Raw genomic sequence first — 25,527 nt, 5'->3', positions numbered from 1 at the left:
GCAAAAAACCCAGAAAAACTTCCTTGTACTTCAGATATTAAAGTAAAGGTAAAGGTTTCCCCTTGACATTAAGCCTAGTCGTGTCAGACTCTGCGGGGTGGTGCTCATCTCCATTTCTAAGCCGAAGAGCCGGCTTTGTCCATAGACGCCTCCAAGGTCATGCAGCCAGCATGACTGCATGGAGCACCGTTACCTTCCCACAGATCTCACATTTGCATGTTTTCGAACTGTTAGGTTGGCAGAAGCAGGGGCTATCAGTGGGAGCTCACCCCGCTCCCCGTTAACCTTTTGGTCAGCAAGTTTAGCAGCTCAGCAGTTTAACCCACTGCGCAGATACTATGCAACCATTAAAAAAGAAAAGAAAAAGAAGCAAAAAAAAATCAGACGCAAACACCAAAAACCTGCTTTACCATCAATATTTTTTTCCTTACCCCCTTCATGGATTATGTTTAAAATGAAAATACCAAGAAGTGTAATCGTGAAGGTCTTAAGGGAATACACAGAAACCAGCTATTTTCAATGATTCCAACCACGAGAGCCTTCAACAACACAAACCAGCAAATGCCAACACAAATATACAAAAAAGAAAGAAAAAAAAACATTCAGAGTCAGTCCCACCGAGGCTCCTTCCACACAGCCATATAACTCAGAATATCAAGGTAGATAATCCCCAATATCTGGTTTGAACTGGGTTATCTGAGTCCACACTCACATAAGGTGGGATTTTCTGCCTTGATATTCTAGGATATAGGGCTGTGTGGAAGGGCCCAGAGGCTCCTTCCACAGACATATAACCCAGAATATCAAGGCAGATAATCCACAATATCTACTTTGAACTGGGTTATCTGAGTCCACACTGCCATACAACCCAGTTCAGAGCAAGTAATATAGGATTTTGTATAGCTGTGTGAAAGGGGCCTAGAGGCTCCTTCTGCACTGCCATATAATCCAGATTATCAAAGCAGAAAATCCATAACGTTTGTTTTGAACTGGATTTTATGAGTGTACACTTCTATATAATCCAGCTCAAAGAAGATAATCTAGATTGTATATGGCAGTGTTGAAGGGGCCTCAGTGGCTGAGGGGGGAAAGGAAGGGGCCTGAGGCTGTGAGGAATGGTGGGAGTTGAAGTCCAAAACCCCTGGAGGGCCCAAGTTTGCTCATATCTGCTTTCTTGTATTTGGAAATTTCTCAATCATGATGAGAAAAGGCGTCCTGGGCATACTTTCCAAGAACAGGAAGTCGCCCCCACTTCCCTCCCTCCCTCGCTTCCTGCCGGATTCCCTCTCTTCTTCCCGCGCTTTTCTTTTCTTGTCGGAGGGCAACATTTCTGGCCTTCCCCGCCGCCTCCCCTTTAAGCGCAGGACGCCGTTACTAAGGCGGAGGGCAGGGCGCGCAAACTGAATCCGTCCGGCGGCAACAATCGCGGCGAGGCTTCGTTCCGCTGGGACTCTTTCGGCAACATGGCGTTTTCTTGCTTGGTAAGGGCAGAAGGGGGGAAACGGGGGAAGGAGAAGCTGGCCCCACTGGCAACAGGGCTTGGAAATGGCAAGGCAGGGGAGTGGAGTGGGAGAAGAGCCGGGGGGAGGCCTGACTAAGTCCCTCCCCTTTGCTGCCTGGGAGTTGTAACTTCTCAGGCCCCTTCCACACATGATCTGCTTTGAGCTGGAATATATAGCAGTGTGGACTCAGATAACCCAGTTCAAAGCAGATATTGTGGGATTTTCTGCCTTGATATTCTGGATTATATGGCTGTGTGGAAGGGCCCTCACAGAGGAGGAAGAGAGGTGCAAGGGAGAACCAGAGAGTCATTTGGAAAGGAAGAGTTTATTAGTTTGGGAAACATACCTTTCACATGTATTTATATCCCGCATTCTCTATCTCAAAAGAGACTCGGTGCCCTTCCACACAGCCATAAAACCCAGAATATAAAGGCAGAAAATCCCACATTAAGTGTGGACACAGATAACCCAGTTCAACTATGTGCTATGCTAATAATATAATATTTATAATTTTTTTTGTCGTGTCAGGAGCGACTTGAGAGACTGCAAGTCGCTTCTGGTGTGAGAGAATTGGCCATCTGCAAGGGCCAATTCTCTCACACCAGGGTTGGCTTGACACGCCTTCCTATTGGCACCCTCCATAGGTGCCTCTTCAAATTCCACGGCATTGCTGGTCACAACTGACCTCCAGTTAGAATGCTCAGGGGCCAGGGCTTCTCAGTTCTCGGTGTCTATGCCACAGTTTTTAAGGTTAGCTTTAAGCCCATCTTTAAATCTCTTTTCCTATCCACCAACATTTATTTATTTATATATATACACCGCTTTTCTCAGCCCTCAGGCAACTCAAAGTGGTGAACTACATCAATACAAAACATCACGAGACAAGTATAGGGCAATTAAAAACAATTGTAACATAAATCATTAAACATCCGTATAACAATCATTAGCGCCTCAACAGTAAAATCGGAATCCAGTCTCGTTATCCATTATTCCGTATTCCTATGTTCAATTATACTGTTTAATCAAATGCTTGTTCGAACAGCTCCTCCGAAACCCCAGCAGGAAGGGGGCCAATCTGATATCTGCAGTCAGGGCATTCCACAGCCGAGGGGCCACCACTGAGAAGGCCCTGTCTCTTGTCCCTGCCAAGCGCACCTGTGATGCAGGCGGGACAGAGTGCAGGGCCTCTCCAGATGATCTTAGTGTCCTAGCCGGTTCATAGGAGGAGATGCGTTCGGAGAGGTAAGTAGGGCCAGAACCGTTTAGGGCTTTCTGTTTTCTGTTCTTGAATTGGGAGTATAGAAGCTGCTTCAGGCATTCGGACAATGTAGCTAGTCCAGCTGAGTTGATGGAAAAAGGACCATCTCTTCAATGCTGGTGGTCTTTGTTTCTTCCAGCACACTGGCATTTGTCCACCTGCCTTCCCAAGAGATTTGCATGATTTTTCAGAGGCAATGCTGATGGACTTGTTCCAGGAGTTGAGTGTGACTTCTGTAGACAGTCCACATTTTGCAGGCATATAACAGGGTTGGGAGGACAATAACTTTATAAATAAACACCTTGGTCTCCCTACGGATGTTCCGATCCTCTAACACTCTCTGCTTCATTAGGAAAAATGCTGCACTCACAGAGCTCAGGCGGTGTTGTATTTCAGTGTCAATGCTGACGTTTGTGCAGAGGTGGCTGTCAAGGTAGCAGAAATGGTCAAAGTAGATATTGTGCGATTTTATTCAGCTGTGCGGAAGAGGCCTAATCAAAGCATCCAAAACGCAGTCCTCTCCTTTCTCTTTAGTATTAAGTTCAGCTAACTTTTTCTCATAGTTTTCTTAGCTGACCAACGTAATGTGCAGGCCTCTTTGAAGGCCAGAATAGAAATAAATACTCAGGCCTCTGCCACACAGCTGTATAAAATCCACACTGAACTGGCAGTGTACACTCAGATAACCCAGGGCCCTTTCACACAGCCATATAGCCCAGAACATCAAGGCAGAAAATCCAAAAATACCTGCTTTGAACTGGGTGATCTGAATCCACACTGCCATATATTCCAGTTCAAAGCAGATATTGTGAATGATCTGCCTTGATATTCTGGGTAATATGGCTGTGTAGAAGGGCCCTCAGTTGGATGTGGCTGGGAATCATGCAAAAACCCATGACCCTTCTACACTGCCATATAAAATCCAGATTATCTGCTTTGAACTGGATTATATGACAGTGTAGAAGGGCCATGAGTTCATGTGCAATTTGTGCAGTTAGTCTCTGCTTACATTTACATGTTTTCGAACTGCTAGGTTGGCAGAAATGGAGCCTAAAAGCGGGAGCTCACCCCGCTCCCTGGATTTGAACCCCCAGTCTTTCAGTCAGCAAGTTCAGCAGCTAGCAGTGTCCCTAGAAGACATAACTAACCTAAAATCAAAATGGTTAGGATGTATTTCATTATAACTAATTTCTGTATGGTAACTGTTACTTTCTGGACTAGATATCAGAAACTTGAGAAACAGCTTTCCAGGAAATAAATGATTGATTAGGAACTCATGTCTCCTATGTAGTCTATATAGCAGTGATATTTCTCTTACAGGTGTTAAATGTATGTATTATTTAGGTTTTTAAATACTCCCCCCCCCCCCCCAGTGTTTCATAATCAGTCTGGTTCTGTATATCAGGGCAGAGATAAAACATTATGGAAGGCACAGAACTACTTCTGGAAATATATAAGCATCCCTTCAGTTATTCATGGACTTTAGAATGGGAAACATGCTATTCAAATTAATGCTGATATTCTTCAGACAAATTTTGCATGCTGTATGGAATTTCGCAAAATTCCAAACATACAGCAGCCATATAGATTGTATCTTCCCTAAGAATGGCTTGCATGTAACAGTTGTAAGCATGTGTCTAAAAAGTGTGGCCAGGAAATATTGTATTTTTTCATCTGTGTTGTTTTCTGAAATACCTGATCATCTTCAAAGCCAATTGTAGTTCCAACATCAGTGAAAGCATGGCAGAAAAAGAGACACAGGATGCATCTATGCTATAGAAGTAATGTAGTTTGGCACCACTTTTAACTGCAATTACTCAATGCTTTGGAATCATGGGAGCTGAAGGATAGTTATGCTCAGCAGTGCTCTTTGTTGGCGAAGGCTTTATGTTATACTCTTATTCTGTATTTGTGAAATTTCCTAGCAATTTATTCTGTTAAGGCTCCTATACTCCATAATGACCGTCATTTAAGTTTTTAGCTGACTGCAAATCAGACATTGCCTCCTTATGGGATCAACATGTAAAAGCAGTCGGCTACCAGCTAAAGACTGGAACAAGGTGTCACTTTTCCAATAGTTCACATAGCTGTTGTAATGGAATTCATTGAGTCCAATGATTGAGCTGAAACCTAAAGACAAGATAAAAGTAGCTGTTTTGTAGTTGGCAATCATTATTCTTATGCTACAATAAAACAAATCACAACAATGATTATTCTATTACAGATTCACATATTATCTAGTGCAGCAAAAAAGTAACATAATATGGCTTTTTTTCTTCTGTAGGAAGATCCGACATTGGAGAGGCACTTCAAAGGCCACCGAGATGCAGTAACTAGTGTGGATTTCAGTCTAAATAAAAAACAACTAGGTGAGTTGCATTGTTTTCTTCAGATTTATCTTTAATGGAATATGTACTAGAAAGTCATTGGTAAACCATTCTAAAGACACTGTGTTCAAATTTAATTCAGAAATGTAAACTGCATTCTTAAACAGATGGAACATTTTGATCCCTTAGAGCTACAGGCAATCCCCATGTTACGAACAAAATAGGTTCTGTAGGTTTGTTCTTTAATTGAATTTTTCATGTAAGTTGTAACAGGTATATTTTTAAAGTGTAACTTGAGCTATATATAGAGGGAGGGAGGGAGGGAGGGAGAGAGTGAGCACTTTGGATAGCATAGGAAATGGTTAACACACCTGTGGTGTTTGTTTTGTTGTCTGTGTCCCTGTTCAGAAGATTTTACCTCACTTTTGGTCGAATTGGATTTTGAAAAAAATGGCTTGTTGTGGAAACAAGGTTTGGTGGTGGTTTATAACTCGGGGACTGCCTTATATATTATATTGCAGAACAAACTTACAAAGTCAACATTTGTAAGCTGGGGTTAATATAGTCCCAAGAAATCTTTTCTATTGGTGTTGGATTCATTATTTGCAAACAAAGTGTTGTAGCTGAGTCTCCTAGTAGCGTTACAACTGAGGATAGGAGTAGTAGAGGTGCTCAGAGTTTGGATGAGGAGCAACAAAGAAAGAGAATTAGGGAGATATTCATGTCCCCTACAGACGACTACTCATTTGAGGGCTTCTCAGAAGGTGAAATGAAGGAGGAAGGAGATGAGAGCAGGGACTGTTTTCGGCTTTGTGTTCTTCCACCTTGTTTACTTGCATACTTGGAACCCTGTGACTTTGGAGCGTTTTGCTCAACCTTTTGTTTATCCCAGATTATATGCCGGTTTAATCCGGATTTTTTGCCAAGTTAAGTTTTTGTCTTGCAAATTGCTTGAAACCTTTTGTTTTGGTCAGGGACACTGAAGTAACTGCCCCTGAGTCCTTTTTGTTGCCTTAATAAACTTTGTTTGGACCTTATTCCTGTGTCTGGCTCTTTAAAGGCGTCTGGATCCTGACAAGGAGTGCTGATACTGCTCCGAACAACTGTTTCATCCCATTCTAGCTCTGGGTGTTTCAGGTATTGTGGAGCACTAGAGTACCAAAGGCTTTAGAAAAGTTTTTGACTAAGATTTCAAAACAGTGGTTGATGGAACAAACTGTAGATACTTGGGAAGACAATTCCAGAACTATGAAGAAAAGAGGAGTAAGGACAAAGCTGAACTAGTAAGCAAAAAGCCCATTTGTAATTTTAAAGAACAGATTCTCGGAGGCATACTTTATTTTGAGACAATTATTTTGTTGTTGGAACTAAAATCAATATTTTATGTGCTTTCAGTTTTGTGATTAGGAAACAGTTTTCTTCAAAGAGAAAAGCAAAATTTTGAAGCTTGTGACTGATGTTTCTGTTAACAGTATGATCTGCTTCTAGTTTAATTTTGAAGAGATAATGAATGCCTTCTTTTATTCAATCTAGTAAGCGGATCTATGGATTCATGTTTAATGATTTGGAGCATGAAACCTCAGACGAGAGCCTATCGCTTTGTGGGACACAAAGATGCAGTAATGTCTGTTCATTTTTCACCATCTGGTCATCTGATTGCTTCAGGTTCCAGAGACAAAACAGTTCGCTTGTGGGTTCCAAGTGTGTAAGTACCTGCTAGGTTATGTTTGCCATATCCTTCACCTTCTGAGTTGTCCAGGAGTTGGGGGGCAAGTGTTTTTTGGTGAAAGAAATTCAGTTGTGAAGAAAGAACTTGTTGATCCTGAAAGCAGAAATTACTTTTCTGTGATTGCAGTAAAGACTGGCTTGTTTTTAATGTTCACATAAGTGCAAAACAAATATGCTTAAAGAGATAAAAGTGCCAAAGTTTTTGCTTCATATGTATGGGTCAGGAACCTTTGTCCTTATGTATTGCCTTACTAGGAGCCTTGTTAATTTTTATAATGTTTCAAGCCTCTGAGTGTAAACAGATTCTGAAAAAGGTTCCTGTTGTAAACCAGTTGTAGACCAGAATGATATGGATTAGCATAAAAGTGCTGCCTTCCTTTGAATCTCCTTGCCTTAAATAAGTTGGCTGGGATTTCTGGAAGTTGAAGTACAAAACACCTGGAGTGCTGAAGTTTGGTCTGCTTTAGAACAGTGGTTCCCAACCTTTGGTCCTCCAGGTGTTCTGGACCTCAGTGCTCAACATTCCTAACAGCTAGTAAGATGACTGGGATTTCTGGGAGTTGAAGTTCAAAACACCTGTAGGACCAAGGGTTGGGAACCACTGCACCAGAAGGTCTTTGGGGCAAAAACGTTTTCTGTTTTAGGGAGGAGATGCAGTAGAGCAGTGTCCTTTATGGCTAATACAGCCCTCTAGCATTCCTCAACCCCTTCTTCAGCTCTTAACTGACTCTTTTGCTTGCATTTCCATACCCGCTTTGCAGTGAAACGTGAAGTCCTTGCACATTCTTTGTCTTGCATCATCAGTTGGAACAAACAGTTTTAACAGGATACTGATTTGACCCTACTACTTCAAACATTCCTTTTTATTGTAAATATTATCTGTGAAGGATACAAATGCAAGCTGTTTGAAAGCCGGTAAATAAAGTGAAGTAGAACAAATTCTTCTTGTACTGTGTTTGATATGTTCTGTATGACTAAGTCCAACCATTTTTGTAAATGTATATATTAAGAATTAGCAGGGAAATGTGTGTAAGCTTCTAACTATTCAGATTGTGATAAAGTTCTCTTGTGTTTTTTATCCCCCCCCCCCCCCCCCCAAATTAAGCAAGGGCGAATCAACTGCGTTCAAAGCTCATACAGGAACAGTCAGAAGTGTTCACTTTTCAAATGATGGTCAATCATTGGTTACGGCTTCTGATGACAAAACAGTTAAAGTATGGTCTGTCCACAGACAAAAATTCTTGTTCTCACTCAGTCAGCATATCAACTGGGTTCGCTGTGCTAAGTAAGTAAAGCTGTTTCATTTTCTGATTGTAACGCATATGACATAAAAGTAGGCTATGACATGATGAAAGCTCCATCATGTTCCTTTTCTCTCTGTTTTGATTATATTAAAAGTTCATCATATATCGAGCAGGTGTATTGAAATGAATGGCAATTAAATTACTTGTGGCTGCCTTTAAGTTCCATTGAATTAAATTGGTGTATTGGGAGCCCCTGGTAGCGCATTGGGTTAAAGCGCTGAGCTGCTGAGCTTGTTGATCAAAAGGTCGCAGGTTCGAATCCGGGGAGCTGGGTGAGCTTCTGCTGCCACCCCAGCTTCTGCCAACCTAGCAGTTCGAAAACATGTGAGTAGATTAATAGGTACCGCTCCCGCAGGAAGGTAACCGCACTCCATGCAGTCATGCCAGTCACATGACCTTGGAGGTGTCTGCGGACAGTGCTGTTCTTCGGCTTAGAAATGGAGATGAGCACCACACCCCAGAGTCGGACATGACTGGACTTCATGTCAGAGGAAAACCTTTACCTTTACCTATTTAAATATGCGTGATACTATCTGGGCATTTAATGAGGCTGTGTATACTTGGCTTGTGGCTATGCTCATCCTATATAGGAGAAAGATTTGGACTGGGGCCTGCTAAGTGCATGTAGGCTGCCTCATAGATCTCTTCCTGCACATGAATAGTATGGGGTTGTTTGACTCACTGGATGGAACTGAGGACTGGCCCTGCTGTCTCTCCACATGATGAACCTCGCACTGAGGGGGAAAATATCTCAATAGGGCTTTGTGTACAACTGAAGTTTTCAGGCCAATGAAGACCTGAAATGATTATGTAATACTCTATTCATCACTTTACATAACTATCCATATAGTTTAAAATTAGCCGTGTTTCAGCACTTCAGTTATATTTCCAAAAAAGATATGTTGGAAATAAGACCGTGACCAAATTGAAATGGAGATTGGACTGAAAAGAGCATGGAATAAATTTATTTCCATGAACATGACCCTCTAGTACTTTTCTCTTGTCTAAAGTGAAACAGTCAGCTGAATGGAAATGCCATTTTTCTTGTTCACAAAAAAGAGAGTTTTCATTTTCAGAACAAGTAGTCAGCTTATTCAGCAGGGGGTATTGTTATTTCATACTTCTGAAGACATTTAGGCTGAAATCTCTTGTCCCACACACGTACATACATTTGCTTTAGGTCTAAATCCCTTGGCAACAGGGCTTACTCCTCGGTAAACATATATAGGATTATAATTATCTCTAATGCCAACAATACTTAGATTTTTGAGCAAATATAATTTGAGGAAGTAAAATTCATGAAGGCATATCTGCAAAAGAAGAAAAAGAACAGGTCTAGAAACTTTCATACAAGATTTGTTTTGCTCCTTTGATTTAAAAAAAAATTAGGATATCCTAGGGAACAATATTTTTAACAACATCTATTGGTTATTTTAAATACTTTTTAATAATTGTTGATGCATGGAAAATACTTGGGTAATAGCTTTTATATTCACAGTTAATAAAATCATAGAATCATAGAGTTGGAAGAGACCATGTCGGCCATCTTGTCCAACCCCCTGCCATGCTGGAAAAGCACAATCAAAGTACCCCTGACAGATGGCCATCCAGCTTTTGTTTAAAAACTTCCAAGGAAGACGCCTCCACCACACTCCAAGGCCAAGAGTTCCACTGTTGAACAGCTCTTACAGTTAGGAAGTTCTTCCTAATGTTCAGGTGGAATCTTCCTGTAATTTGAATCCATTGCTCCAAGCCTTAGTTTATTGGGCAGCAGAAAACAAGTCTGCTCTCTCTTCCTTATGGCATCCTTTCACGTATTTATACATGGCTATCAAGTCTCCTCTCAACCTTCTCTTCTGCAGGCTAAACATACTCAGTTCTTTAAGATGCTCCTCATAGAGCATGGTCTCCAGACCTTTGATCATTTTAGTTTCCCTCTTCTGGACACATTTCAGCTTGTCAATATCTCTTTTGAACTGTGGTGCCCAGAACTGGACGCAGTATTCCAGGTGAGGTCTAACCAAAGCAGACTAGAGAGGCAGCATGACTTCCCTCGATCTAGACACTAGACTCCTTTTGGTGCAGCCCTGAATCCCATTGACTTTTTTATCTGCTGCATCACACTGTTGGCTCATATTCAACTTGTTGCCCATGAAGACTCCAAGATCTTTTTCACATGGACTGTTGTCGAACCAGGCATCACCCATCCTGTATTTTTGCATTTCATTTTTTCCGCCCAAGTGTAGTATCTTACTTCTGGAGTGTCATATCTGTCATATCTGTGTGCTGAATTCATTTTTATAAGCCTATTAATTCAGTAGAAGTGTTTTATTAGCCATTTGCTTTTGAAACTATTATACTCCTGTTGCTGTAGGTGAACAGGATGTCGCTTGTAGTTAAATGGATGCCTCTCTTTTAGGTTTTCTCCTGATGGGAGATTAATTGTATCATCTAGTGATGACAAAACTGTCAAGCTCTGGGATAAAGCAAGCAGAGAATGTGTGCACTCTTTCTGTGAACACGGAGGGTAAGTAATGGTTCAGATTCTTGGGACTGCCCCTGTTTTTGCAAAGCCTTTGAATACTGTCCCTAGAGTCAAATATAGCATTCTCTGTCATTTGGAAACCTATTCAGGCATTTAGACAAGACACACGAAGAAGAACATATTTGCCCTAACAGTCTCCTCATGTAGAGAATAACAGTCTTTAAAGAGGCTCTGCAGATGGAGGCTGCTTTTGTTTTAGAACACTAATTTATTTTGGATCTGTGGGGCCCAGATTGCCATCAAATATTGTGTTGTAGTTTTGTAAACATTTTCATTGTCATATGGTGTATGTATGTGCCTTCAAGTAGCTTGTTGACTTATGATGATCCCATGAATTTCATAGTTTTTTTCCCCTTAGGCAAGGAAATCTGAAACAGTTTTGCAAGTTCCTTCCTCTGAAATATACCCTAAACCATGTAATATACATTGGCAGTCTTCCTAAATAGGGCTGGCCTTGCTTAATTTCCAAGATAAGATGGGGTCTGTTGCCTTTTTTTGTGTATATTTTTGCATGCAATGTCCCCTACATCTTGCATAGATCAGGGCATTTTTGCCAAGTCCTTCCACCAGGACTGAACCTGGTCCTGAAATGATTGGATTTGGCAAATGTTTAATGGAAAAATGAAATAAAATAAAGAAATGTCGAGTTGGTTGCTTAGGGTCTACAAAAGTAGATTGGATTGGGGTGGGTGGGCTATAGGGCAACATTTTGCTTATCGTTGCATATTGTCACCCATACAGTATAAAATGGCAAAATTAAAGTTTGTTTTATGGCTTTTTGTGGAGTATTTTCAAGCTATAGGTGCTTGAAACTATGCATGCAGAATCTGTGGATACAGAGTGCTGATTTCTTTAACATGCTACTTACAGAGTAACACAATGGTTCAATTGAACATATGAAAATAGTATTTTTCACTTATTTGTATCGGTATGTTTCACTTTTTGTCAAAACAGAAGCATTTAAAATTTGCCCTGCACTCTGTACAGGTTTGTACCTCATGTGGACTTTCACCCTAGTGGCACATGCATTGCTGCAGCTGGCACAGACAACACAGTGAAGGTATGGGATGTTAGAATGAACAGGCTTCTCCAACATTACCAAGGTAAGTAGTATGATCAAGAAGGACCACTTTCTTAAGTATATATCTGGATTTCTGTGGAGAAACAGTTGTTTATTTTTGTGGTGAAACAGTTGGCTTCCTTGATTCTGTGTTTCTATCCACCTATTTCAAATATATATTTTCACAGTTTGCAAAAATCAGAAGGGGCTGCACGCATCTGATCACAGAACTTTGATTTAAAGTGATTGGCTTTAAATGTAAGCCACTAAATAAAGTGGCATTTATTATAAGCACAATGATCAGAGGTCAGGAAGTAGAAATTAGTAATGAAAAATTTGCAGGAAGAGAAAAGTACAAGAGCATCAAATCTAGTCTAAACAGAAGGAATCCAACTAGCTTCATTGTTAAAGCTGCCTCTGCCTTATGACCTCCAAGGTTGCTCCACTTCGTAGAGGGGCATGGGTAATCCGGCGCCCCACATTACTTGGCTTCAGCTGAGGGTGATCAGATGGGGGAAGTGTGCATGTGCGTGGCTTCTTCCAAGCATTGCAATGGCAACATGGGAGCCCTCCCATGTTGCCCTGCCGGCGACATGCGGCAGCTCCGCCATCTTTCACGGCATCATGTGATGGGGGCCGGCTGGCTTGGTGGGTGACTGGGCTAAATCAGTGCATACTGCCAAAGTTAGCCCTGTTTGCATCTTGTTTGGACACTAAAGTGGGATGCAGCATGTGTCTTGAGTTTCCGTGTCTCATTTTATTAAAATCATTAGAGTAGGCCCTTAGTATCCCTGGTGTTTGATTACAAAACATGCACATGGATACCCAAATACATGGATGGTGACATAATTAGAGTGTACATTTGTGTTGTACTAGTTCCCTTAGAAATATATCAATGATTTTTTAAGATTGCTTGAAAACTAATTCTGATATTACTTGCAAGTCATTAATAGAAAAGCTGACTTTCAACATGCTGTATTTAATTATTTTGTTCCTCAGCCAACTTTTTACTTCAGTTTCTATCATTTTCATGTTAGTAATCTGCAGTTGTATGTTTCCCTCTCCTTTTCCTTCCCACAACCCCAGAACACAGTGCTTCTGTGAATTGCCTGTCCTTTCACTCCTCTGGAAACTACCTCATTACTGCTTCTAATGATTCAACTCTAAAAATATTGGATTTATTAGAAGGGAGGCTGCTATATACACTTCATAGCCATCAGGTGAGAATTTAATGAATGGTTTGCGAATTTGGATTTCTTGAGCATTATATACCAGCAGTACTTTATTTAAAAGAAATTTTTAACATTCTACAAATTTCAGTTCCCTTAATCATTATTCTGTCTATACATTTGTAACCAAAATTCTGAAACCTTTTTTCCCCCTTCATATCTCACTGGTGGATTTTTTCCCACCTGTGCAAATCTTATTTTTAACTCTTGATGTTTTTCCCAACCATTGACCTTTTCTTTCCTAACATGTTCTATTTCACTTGATATCTTAGCACTATGATGTTGAAGCAACATAAGAGTTTTTATTCACTTCAACAGTACTTAGGCACTCAACTTTCATAAGCCATCTTCTCCATCAGTTTAAGCAATGGTATATAATACTGTATGTTATTAATATCAATTGTGCTAACACATCAGATTTTTTTTCATCACTGCCCAGTTTTTCCAAAATTTATAGTTTCAGCTCTATTTCCCAACAGTTCATCTTCATTGGTAGTTTCAACTGGTTTCAGATTCCACTGTGTCATTGATTTCTTTCACATCTCCCATCAGTTCTTCATTTAGTTCTTCCTTCTATTTTAAAAACTATCAGGTTCACTCATCTTACTCCTTGTTAGCTTTTAGGCTGCCATGAATCAATGCCGTGGACTCCTGGGAGTTGTAGTTTGTTGGGGCACCAGCACCCTTTTGCAGTGAAGGCCAAAGACCTCATAAATTGCATAGCATTGAGTACAAATTGCATAGCATTGAGCCATGTCCATTAGTATCAAACTGCATGAATTCTGCAGTGTAGATGTACCCATCATTACTCATGATCCAATTGTTTAATGTGTATAATATAAATATCTGTACTGAAAACACTCCTTGGTTCAATTTTCATCTAACATCTGACTGAGGCTCTGGGGCAAATAGTCATGAGAGAAGCCTTGGATTCCTTAGATAGGCCTTGACGTAACTTGGTGTACGAGGAATTCATTACTAGTTGATTAACTCTAGTTTACATGAGGAAGGCTGCCAAGTTTACATTGCTGTCTTTAATTACAGTGGCGCTTACTCTCCATATCTGAATAATTGTTAGTGTGATGGAGTTTAACTCTCTTCTGACATTTGCAGCTGCAGAATCTGGTGCAATGTAATTGCATCTTGAGTGTCTCAGTTTATGGAATGCTTTCTTGTAGAAATACAAACAAAGCTTGGAATGAATACATCAGCCCATTGTTGACATTTCAACTTACACAGAGACAGAACATTCCAGGATGGAGCCACTTTTGGGTGGTCATGAAAACCTCCACAAAAGGATATGTATGTTGTGGATTTGGGTGACCACTTCCAAATTGTATATGGTCCTTGGAGATTCTTCTGTACATTATTAGATATTTCAATCGGCTTGATGAAATTCAATTTTTTTTTCAAGATGTTTGAAGGCCACAGAAAGGAAAACATTCTTTTGTTGAAGGTTCAGTGGAAGAAGAAGCTATTTCATTGGGATCTGTGTACAACCCAAAGAGTGATCAAAGATTATTTTTGATGGCTGTCACTACTCTTTGGTCATTAAGTGCCCCAAGTTAATTGCAACTTATAATGACCCTATCATGTAAACTTTTTTCAGAAGATGTTTGCCACTGCTTTCCACAAAGGGTGGAAGGATGTGACTTTTCCTAGATCATCCAGTGAGTTTCCATGGCTGAGTAGGAATTTAAACCCTAGTCCAAAGAAGACCTAGTCCAGTGTACAATACACTGCCTCATGCTTGACTTCACACTTGACTAATATATTTTTAAAGGACAGAAGCAGGAAAAATGCCAGTCTTAACATCTATTCATTTAAAAACAGGTATTTATAAGTAGCCAGATGGGGAACTGAGTGTGCTGTCTGTGGGCATGTGTTAAATAATATGGGGTCACAATAAAAAGGCATGTCTTGTATCTACAAGTCTAACAGATTTTACTGGTGGACACATGAGAAGCTTCTCTGTGGCTTATCTTAGGACCTGGATAAAATCATGTTGGTTGTCCTTCATACAACCAGATTCCAAGCTACTGAGGGCTTTAAAGTTGTACATTAGCACTTTAATCAAGCCTACTGTTGTTAGTAAGTATACTAACAACAGCAGTAGGACAGAGTCATTGCTGCATGTTTTGAAGATATACCTGTGGGCAAAGAAAAAAAAAAAGAAGGGGAAACACCATATGCAATTCTCTAGTGTTCCCCTGCTAGTTCCTAGCAGGCGGTAACTTTTGTGAGCCTATTTTGTGAGCAAGCCTGTAAAGTGCAAGTCTTTTTAAGGAGGTATAGTCAATGTTCAGTTTGTCATTACTTGAGTTTCGTACTATAAAAAAAACAGATGCTTGATTGAAAAAAATTGCTCCTGTGAGACATCGTGGATAATAGTGGTGGATTTACATGCAAGGAAACAGGAACTGAATATTATTGCATACAAAAAATAAGCATTTGAAATATTAAAATCATATGTTCTTTATGTGGCACAACAGTTATATTTATATGGTCCAAATGAATATTGTATATTGTGACACCATCTTGGACCAGGTTATAAAATATTGCGATAACATAATTTTGAAATCACCACCCATTCATACACCAGCTAATTTTTAACATATATATTTTAGTCTACTCAATCCTGTACTATGATTTTTTTTGTCATTATAGGGACCAGCTACTTGTGTTTCTTTTTCAAGAACAGGAGACTTATTTGCTTCTGGAGGGTTTGATGAACAGGTATCTGCTTTAAATTTTCTCTAATAGCTTGTGTGTAGCCTATACCCTGAAGAATGGATATGATATGCCATTATCACATGAATGTCACTCTGCTGTAATCCATCATCAGAGTTTACTATGGGTTGTCCTGCAGTGTTTAGATGCAATAAGGTACTGAATTCAGTTAGGTTGTCTGGAACTGTACCCAGAGAAGAAAGTGCCACTAAACTAATTCAATGTAACTATGTCTTAGCTCAACAATGGTAATGCCTGCTGGGTGCTTACTGTAATACATTTGTTTTGTGTAATAGTAAGAAAACATCTTTCCAGTGGTTTCTCCTGACGAAAGTAAATAAACAAAATTGCTGGTGATATGTCTAGGCCTCGATGGGTTATAATCTTGAGATGGAGAAATTGTCATCTTTTGATCTGTATATATTGTTCTCTGTGTTTCCAGGTTGCCTCTACCAAAAGATTATAAAATTTGTTTACATATTTCATAGGATTTTAAAAATGCTTGAAATGACTGTATGAAAATGTTTAAGACAGGGCGCAAGAGACATTTGTATTACAATCGGGACCCAGCAACAAAATACCCAAAAACATCACTTTAAAAAGTTTGAAGAACAAATGGGTTAACTTGGTATCAAAACAAAAATATTTCCTGATGGGCTTGTTGTGTAAACCATCTTAGTGCTGCAGGGATGGTGACTTCCAGGTCACTTTCGGTTGTAAAATAAAAAGCCTAAAATGGCCATGGGCCTTCAAAAAATTGATAAAATGCCCCCACATACCATTGAGGTGTAAACAAAATAAAAATATGATGTAGATATGATGCCCTCAGATTCTCCTGTGGGTCTAATATGGTTCCTTGACAATCTACATTTTCCACCCCTGCACTGCAGCGTATGTACAAGCACTTGCCTTCAAGTCAGTTTTCAGCTTATGGCAACCCCATGAATTTCTTAGGCTTTTCTTAAACAGAGAATCCTCAGAGGTAGTTTTGCCAGTTCCTTCTTCTGAAGTATAGCCTACAGCATCTGGTATTCATTGGCAGTCTCCTATCCAAGGACGAAGCAGGGGTAATCCTGATTAACTTTCAAGATCAGTTGGTATCTTGGGCATTTATGTCCTTCTTATAATTAACTGCAATCAGAGACAATTTAGGGAACCTAAAATTATTGTGTGCTTCATACTATTCTCCAAACAGTTTTTAAGGCATTTAAAAATTTCATACTTCTCTAGTGAAGCAGTTTTAGTAATCTCTTTCAGTATTATTTCTTTAGATATTGTATTCCTGCATTCTTGCCAAGAGGTGCTTTCAGTCTTGTGAGGAAATACCAAACAGTCATTGGAGCATGGATACAGCTGCTTAAATTGAATATTTTTTTTTTTAGGTAATGGTGTGGAAGACAAACTTTGATGCTGCTGATTATAGTGATGTCTTAAAAACACGGAGGCCGGTTATGAATGTGAATGGTGCTGAATGCGGTGATCCGTTGAGAACACGGAAACCCAGCATGAACATGAATGGTGTTTTTAACGGCATGGTAAGTTGATGTCATAGATGACTCTGGTCTCACTGCTGTTTCATTTTAAATACATCTTGTCTTGCAGCTGTCTCTGAAATGAAAGATTATGCTCTGGACTAATTCGTAATTGCTCAGTTGCACTCTGTTAGTGGAGGCAGGCCAATATAAGCAGTGATGTTGCAGTCGTCATCGCCATTATTATTATCATCATTTATTTATATAGCACTGTCACAACAAAACTGTTCCCTTCCCTCAGGCTTACAATCTGACAGAAAAGGAAAAGGGGATGGTAGTGTAGGAGGGAATTAAGGCTGGCAGAAACAGCCTCCTTCTGTCTTCCAAGGTCAGGGCAGTGACAGTTGGGATGGAGGGAGGGTGTTTCAGGTGCTTCTGGGCTTGTGAAGTGTTTTGTAAGTACTGGTAATACGGATGAATGGCCTTAGTATTGGGACCTCTAAAAGTGCTCAAACACTGTAAAAGCTATCCGTCAGATAAAATGACAACAGAGTGGTGGGTGACAGGAAAGGCAAGCAGACTGCAAGGAAAAAAAGGAAGGAATCCTTAGTAATAATTACTTTGTGCCATTCTGAAATACAAATAGTTGAAATTAAGAAAAGTCAGTCATTATGCACAAGGAATTTAAAAGAAATCGACTGTAGTTATTCCTGTTGTCTTGTTCTCTAAATTTAGCATAGACAAGTTGTTTTTTTTTAGAATTCTTCCTATTGGTAGCCTTTTTTAAAGTAAAGCATGCATGCTGCTCTTCATATCTGATATTTTCCATTGACCTCTTATACATTGTGTCATAACGGGAGGGCTTGTTCATATATTTTCTTAACCTGCCTGTGCTTGTGATGCCACCAAGTGGTACTGAGGTAGAAGTAGAGCCTGGAGAAGAGTTTAAAAAAATATTCCACCTTCTCAAGTCCACTAGCCTCCATGGCTACTGATTTTGTTTGCTGGAGAAATGTAGAAATCTATATTCTAACACAAAAGGAATATTTCCGGGCCTTGCTTGCAATCCAGTCCCACCTGGAGGCACTGTTTAGCTTAGCACAAGCAGCATTAAAAAAAACCTCAGAAAATGGTGAAGTGGTGTGTGTTGAAAGCTTAATTTTTAAAATGCCCCCCCCCCAGTACCTCCACTGTTTTAAGTAATTTACAGAACTGTAAAGAAACAGTAGCACAAATATTTGAAAAATCATTTGCAGAACTATTTTGAGCAATCTTCTCATAACCAAAACCTGAATGTACCTTGTTTCCTGTTAGCAAGGGAAATATTTGCTTTCATTATGTAGCCTTAACTGATTGTTATTATGGTACCATATCTTTTTTTGTTACTGTCATGAATATATCTGGCACTTACTTATTTTGAACTAAACCTAATTGGCATTTGGTTTGGTTTCTTGATTTAAATATAGTGTTTAAAGGAGAATGGATCTGCTTTCTCTGGTCACCCTAACATTTGCCTGTAATCAGCATTCTACTTTTCATTTTGTGTATTATTGAGTCTCATTGTTTGGGAAATATGAATAAAGTGGCTGATGATTTGGACATTTATCTGTCTGTTCACTAAGCTTCCACTCAGCTTTTGTTTTGTCCCAGAAAAAAAGTACTTCCACTGGATGTCACTCTCACCTTCTTTTTGAAGCCAAAGAGAAGCTAACATAGCTAATGGGGGGGGGGGGGGAGGAGGAAATAGATTTATGTCACATCCTAACTTTTTAAGGAGCAGTATTTTGGATTTAAGCTGTGGACTATAGCTCCCTCCCTTGAGAGATTAGATGGAAACTGCCCTTGCTATCCTTTCATAGGCAGCTGAAGACCTTTTTGTTTTGGCAGGCCTTTGTAGGCCGACTTATCTGGTGGAAGGGAGCTTTTATTGGGCTGTGGTGTTTAGATGTGTTGCTCTCCTTTTTAATGGACTGCTTTGGCTGCTTTTAATTTTACTGATGGTTTAATTGTATTTGGTATGACGTAGAATTTTAAACTTCTGTCGTCTTGACTTTCATGAAGTTAACTTTCATTAACTGGAACTTCTCTCTCTCCCAAATTTCATTTGAATCTCAGGTTGAGAAAAGATAAGATATTAATATGAGGCATGATGATGATTGACAATCTGTCCTCAACATCACTTTATGAGGCGTCCCTAGGACGCTTCTCATTCCCTTCCTCCACCCAGATTATGGGGATTACAATATAGATTTTACAGAATGGCTTTGAGGATTACAGCAAAATAATGTTTTGTTGAGTTATCAAACACTCAGAGGTTTTGTGTAAATTCTAAATAATCATAATTGTTGAAGCTATTTCTTGAGTTTTATATTTTGTATCAAAATATATTTAAAAATTAATCAACATGGTCTTTTAGACTTCAAGGTGTACTACATGCTTGCCAATAAAGTTTCATCTGAAGAGGCCCAAATAATTTGCTTGGTCAGCTTTGCCTCCCCCACCCCCTGCTGTCCAGTGCCTTTGTTAAAAAGATTCATCTATACTTTAGGGAAATAGTATAATTTTCAAATGAGGGCAGATTCTCCTCCTTCGCATCCTCCAGTATTGGCAGCTCCTATCTTCTAGCAGATGCTATAAATAATTCAAATATCTTGCTAGAAGCAGTGCTAAAAATGGCTTGTCTCTCCCACCATTTAGTTTTATTTAGTTCTTTGATATTTCTATTACATGTTAAGAGGGTAGTTAGTACCAAATTCCTTTGTTTTCTTGTGTTGAATAAAATGTGCAGTAGAACAATAAACTAAAATAGATTTAATCTCTACACTAATGTAATCGTGCATTATCCTTTCCAAACAACTTCCATGTAATACATTGTCTTTTGGCTGCAAGCAATCATCTTGAACTTAATTTCCTCCCCTGTGGTTGAGTAACCAGTAAGCAAACTTAGCTTTCTCAATGTACATGCATATTTGATTTAGACTGTGGGTGGCGACCCTTCAAATGTTGTTGTACTGTAAATCGCATGAACTCTAGCTAGAATGGCCAGTGGTGGGGAATGGTGGGTGTTGTATCTGACAACACCCAAATGCTCTGAGTTGCTGGCCCTTGACTGAAACATTCTGAAAATTCCAACTGCCTTGGTTGGAAATAATGGAAATTAGTTTAAAAATAAAATAAAAGTGGTGAAGGGTTAGATGAGCATTTTGAAAAAGCCAGTCCTCTTGTTGGCTTGGCTTTTTTTCATTTTGTTCCATCTATTGACAGGGCATCTGCTCCCTACTATTCTTCTCCATCCCTTCCAAATAGCAATAATCAGATAGTTGAAATGTTTATTCAGAAGGAAATCATTACATTTTGGGAAAGCCACTTGAAGTTGAGGCATAGTGACCAGGGTCATAATTCTACAAGAGAAGTGAATGCTGAGGTCACATGCCCCCCCCTCCCCCCAGTTCTTAAAAATGTCTTCTTCAAGGTGTGCAGGGCGGGATTTGGCCACTGCTTTGTTTTGTGTCATGTTTTGCTTCAAAAGAAAGTACAACATACAGGTCTAACTTATGCTGGTCTTGTGGAAAATGCTGAGAGCATTTATGGTGCCTTGAATTCTTCGTCTGGGAGTGGGAAATTATAGAATAACACAAACCTTTGGGTTGTTTGCATGTAGAAAGCAATTGACACTGGAAGTAGCGAGCTACAGCAGGCTGGACCCTACAAACAAGAAAAGGTAAGCAAAGGCAAACATTTCCTGATTAAGTTTTTTTCCACTGTTCAGTTGTGGTGAATTACAGATATGATTTGTGTATTTTGACAGAACCCTTTTGTCATAAGACTTATTTATCAACTGAGGCGAACAAAGCATACTTTGCAAGCTGTGAAAAGAGTTAGTCACAACATGCCCACTGTACGTGCCTTCAGTAAACAGTAGAGTACTTGAAGGGCTGATATGTGGTTAATACAGACCCTGGAGCAAAGATTCTAGAAGATTCTTGGGCATGTAGTTGCACTGATCCATCCATTCCAGTGGAGATGATACAAATACTTTTGTTTTCCTCTGGCTCACATAGTCCAGGGTTAGGATTTCAACTGTGTTTTTCTATGTTCTGCCTGTGTGACCACTCTGCAAGAGGATAAACACTGAAAAATTAAGGAAGTAGGAAGCATGTGTGTGAAGTGAGCTACTAAAGATGACTGAGTAGCCAACTGACTACTGATATGTGGTTTATACAGACTCTGAAAACTTATGAGTTATAACAGATTCATTAGTAATTAAAATGTAGTTGTATTTATCAGTAGTATACTTGCATGCAACTCCCATCAAAATATAAGTGAGTTCATATCCATGTCAGAGGTCCAGCTAAGTATTATTGGAGCACCTTGATACCTAGCATAGGAGCATTTTCCAAACTCCTCAGTCTTCTGGTTGAGGAATAGATCCTAGGTAACTCTCTGATACTTCTAAATTGTTTATTATAAAAAGAGTCAGAGATTGGAAATTATATAGACATACTGGTTGCATTCTATCTTTGTTTAATCTCTAGTTTCATAAACTTTGTTCAGTCAAGCAGTGTTTTATTGGGAAAAGTTTGGTGAAGTAGTTTGGAGACATCAATTCTACATTTGAGTGATCACTGCTGAAATGCCCTCTACGCTACCATATGCAAATTCAGTAGTTGCCTGGGTGCAGCTTTTCACAGTGGTTTGGGCAGCACTTCTCCAATCAATTTAACACTCTTGCCGTGTTTTCTATTTGTATGTGATGTCCTTAACTGTATTTTGTATTAACTGAATAAAAATCTAGTTGTGGTAAACAGTGCCTCTTTGTTCTTCAGCAGTCAGAAATGGATTTTGGAGAAGTTCCAGATAGACAAAGAATTCAAGAAACTACAGAATCAGCCAGAAAGCAGCACGAACAAATGGACGAGACCAGTCTTGCCAGTACCCTTCAGCATATTGTGGGGCAGCTTGATGTTCTCACTCAGGTAGGGAACACTTTGGGGAGTCTTCATGAAACACCAAATAACTTCAAAAACCAAAATTGTGTTGACATTTGAAAAAAGACTCTAAATGTAGAAATTATTTTGGGGTGTTTCATTTTAAAATTGAATCTCAAGCAGTAGGACCCCTTAGATTTGCTTTAACCATATGTGTGGAAGGTTGTGATTCATAGATACCTTTTAAGTGTTATCTGTCAGTCAGGTCTTCATTTGATAGCTAATAAATATCTAAACTAGAGGTAAGGATCCTGAGATTTTCCAGGTGTTGGTGATTGCAACTTCTATCAGCTTTTGCCAGTATAACCAGTAGTGAAAAATGCTGGGAAGTGTCCTTCAGAAACATTTGGAAGGTCTCATGATTCTGACCTAAATAATGAGCATGGTGCAAGACTAGTAGCTGCGTATTATCCTGCATGATCTTGGTTCTGGGTGCCCAAGTAGGCAGTTCTGCATCCTGTAATTGTGACCTTTTAGTTTTGCTAACCAGGAGACTGATCCAAGGATAATTTCTTAGAAGTAATTGTCTGAACCTATGTGTCACGAAATAGTCTCTGGCTTTCCTGTGCTTTTAGTATAATCAAGAGAGTTACTCAACATGGCCTAGGGTGAAAAGAATGAAGGCAACCAATGAAAGCCAAAGTAGGAGAATTATTCCCGTTTAAAACATTTGTATTATATTTGTTCTTTAAAAGATCCCAAAGCCGATAAAGACTCCAAATTGACATAAGATGTGGTCCATCCATTTTTTGGTAGCATGTAGCCAATCAATTTTTCCTTTTGCTGTCTCTTGAGTGCCAGTGTTCTTCCTTATAGGTTTGTGTAGTGGACCGTTGTCTTTGGTCTCTTAGGCCAGTCTCTGACAGAGGCTCCAACATCTACCTGCATCCAGCATGTTAAAGGGCTTCCACATCATAGGTCTAGTTCCAACATGTGTTCATCCCTACCCTGCTGACCAGCCACATCTTCTTCCAGTCTCTTAATATGTGACATGAATGGTATACTATATAACAACACTGGTCCACTATACAGGGTGCATCAGTGGTTTGCTGAAAGTGTATGCTTCAGAAAAGAGTTTTATTTACCTTACATGTAATATCTGTTGTTTCTTTTACATTATCTTCTCCACTTTATTTATAATTCTTTTGTCAATTTATATGAGGTCACATAGGGCTTCACTTGTATAATTTGTTGATAACATGGGTTGGCAAATGTGGTCCTCCATGTCTCCTGTCATAACTCCCTTTGCCCTATTGAGCATAGGCATTGGTGGGGCTTTATGGGAGTTCAATGATGAAAATATTTGGAAGGCTACAGTTTCCCACTCCTGGCTTGAAAAATTTAAGAAAACATTCACCCTTCTTAATGTGTGTTTTACCTCATAGTGGACTGTGGCATCAATATACTGGGGAAAGGAGGTCTCTTGTGTTTTTCTCCATGGTGACAAATTACAGAAAAGCAGGTGTGGGATCGCAAAGCCCTGTGGTGTAAGTCTTTCTATGGACAATTCCATAAAGTGACCAGCAGAGGGCTGTAAAAGATAACAAGCTATGTTGAAGGAGGAGCTACTGTTTATGTGCATTCTGATATCTCTTAACTTCATAGGCTTTTAAATATGTGGGTTTATCATTCATAGGAGGATTAAGGATGATTAAGGAAGCCATTATTGCCAGATGCCATTTTATTGCTTTATTTCTGAAATTCCACATCTGGAAGAGCCATCTTGCCTCATTTTGTTTGGCTTGCAGACTATTCCCCTCCCAAGCTGGTGCTTTACCACACACACTGAAATAGCAATTTTGGTTGAGAAGTGATAGACAATTTGTTCAGGAATGGGGAATCTAAATGATCTTAATTTATTATGCTCTTATGATCCTGTCTGTTAAGACTAGTTCCCAAAGTAGATAAACTGGGACACGGCTATGGGAGATACCATTTTGTTTGATTTTCATTGGTTGGCTGTTTTTATGTGAGAGCACGCAAGATCTACTAACATTCAGACCTTAGGATTTCTGGCAAGCAAAGCAAAGCAATCCCAGTAGCATCTCTAAATATATGGCTTTTACTGCCATTCTTTTCTGTGTGATCTGTAAGAATGAAAGAATGCTGCAATGGGGGCTCAGCCCCTCAGCTGAAATCCTGACACATGATGGGGTGGCTCTTTCCTCACTTGTATGAGAAGCGAGGGGAAGTATGTTTTCAAAACGACGTCCCCTCATCAAACCAATATTTGTGGTAACATGGCTTCTCTCTTTACCAAATGCATCTTCCAAATGCATCTTCTGAAGGGTTTTTTTCATGAAGGCTGGAAACCGTATTTAGTTTTCAGAAGTTTGACAGATTTGGTTTCGGAAAAGCAGGCCTCTCCCTATATTTTGTTCTATCCAAGAAGATTGTGTCAATGAATAGGGATGAGGTAGGGTTGGGGGGAAAGCTGTAATTTTCTGTCCCTTCCTATTATACTTGGTAAACCTTTAGCTACTTTGCAATTATAAGTCACAAGCCATTTTTTTCATATGGTAACTTCTTCAAAGGGAGTTCTTTGGTAAAATTTAACTGGTTTATTTTCTAGCTTTGGGTGTTAATTGTGACATTAAATCTTCAACATACTTAAAGCAGCAAAACAAATTTCTAATCTAGCTTCTAGTCTAGTCTCAATACGCTGTGTATTAAAATATTTCAAATTTTGCAATATCCTTATATGAGTGTATTGTTCTTATTATGTGATTCTGCTATAAGCCAAAAATGGCCCTATATGCTTAAATACTATGTTCCACACAACGTAGTCATGTGCACACTTAATTCAGGTGTCCCAGAGGTTTCAGACTCAAAAGCATTGCATTCTCAAATGTCTATTTTTATAAAAAAAAACCCTTTCTCCTGTTGTTTTTCCTCATTTTTCAGACTGTTTCCATTCTAGAACAGAGGTTAACATTAACAGAAGACAAGCTGAAGGAGTGCCTTGAGAATCAACAAAAGATTGCACAAAGTAAATCCAGCTGACTCCCAGGGACTGGTGAATCCACCATTGTTGGGATGCATTTCTAGTATTTTGTGTGAATACATTTTTTAAAAGGGAAAACATTTCCAATTTTATTAAAATAAATTGTACAGCTTGTGGTATCTGTAAATAGATGTTTTGGTTAATAATAAACTGCTTTCATACTAAAGATAGCCATTTGTGTTGCTTGGCTATATCATCCTACTTTGGATCATCAGGATGTGCATTTGAAACTTTGCTTCTCAGATACGTTCCACTGAGAATTAGATGCCTTCACTTTGAGGAGAACAAGTTTCTAAAACCTGGGGGAGTAGATTCATTGAAATGTTGTGTACATATGCAGAAGGACACTGTGGGAGTTTCCTTTCAGATGGGGCGGACAT

General features: G+C 39.4%; 1 protein-coding gene across 2 annotated transcripts; it reads left to right on the top strand.

The window, feature by feature from the left end:
* The first annotated feature begins 1,304 nt into the window (after positions 1-1,304).
* Positions 1,305-25,317, top strand: POC1A (POC1 centriolar protein A). 2 transcript variants are annotated; one of them, XM_060765859.2, is made up of 12 exons: positions 1,305-1,481; positions 5,045-5,129; positions 6,621-6,792; positions 7,921-8,100; positions 10,539-10,646; positions 11,652-11,767; positions 12,811-12,944; positions 15,621-15,689; positions 17,066-17,218; positions 20,817-20,876; positions 21,982-22,131; positions 25,048-25,317. In XM_060765859.2, the coding sequence occupies exons 1-12, from the start codon at positions 1,464-1,466 to the stop codon at positions 25,144-25,146; spliced, it is 1,344 nt and encodes a 447-aa protein (XP_060621842.2). In that variant the 5' UTR covers positions 1,305-1,463; the 3' UTR covers positions 25,147-25,317. The 2 variants fall into 2 exon arrangements, with proteins under 2 accessions (XP_060621842.2, XP_060621843.2); XM_060765860.2 differs by lacking the exon at positions 1,305-1,481 and having other exon boundaries at positions 5,026-5,129; positions 21,985-22,131.
* The last annotated feature ends 210 nt before the right edge of the window (positions 25,318-25,527 follow it).

This window comes from Anolis sagrei, chromosome 2, assembly GCF_037176765.1.
Source record: "Anolis sagrei isolate rAnoSag1 chromosome 2, rAnoSag1.mat, whole genome shotgun sequence".
NCBI classification, from domain to species: Eukaryota; Metazoa; Chordata; class Lepidosauria; order Squamata; family Dactyloidae; genus Anolis; species Anolis sagrei.
Note: the sequence above shows the minus strand (reverse complement) of the source record. Positions and strands in the feature narration are given on the sequence as shown.

Coding starts and splice junctions, on each gene's coding strand:
- POC1A (XM_060765859.2), top strand. Junction 6,793..7,920: donor CGCTTGTGGGTTCCAAGTGT/GTAAGTACCTGC, acceptor CCCCAAATTAAG/CAAGGGCGAATCAACTGCGT. Junction 10,647..11,651: donor TCTTTCTGTGAACACGGAGG/GTAAGTAATGGT, acceptor CACTCTGTACAG/GTTTGTACCTCATGTGGACT.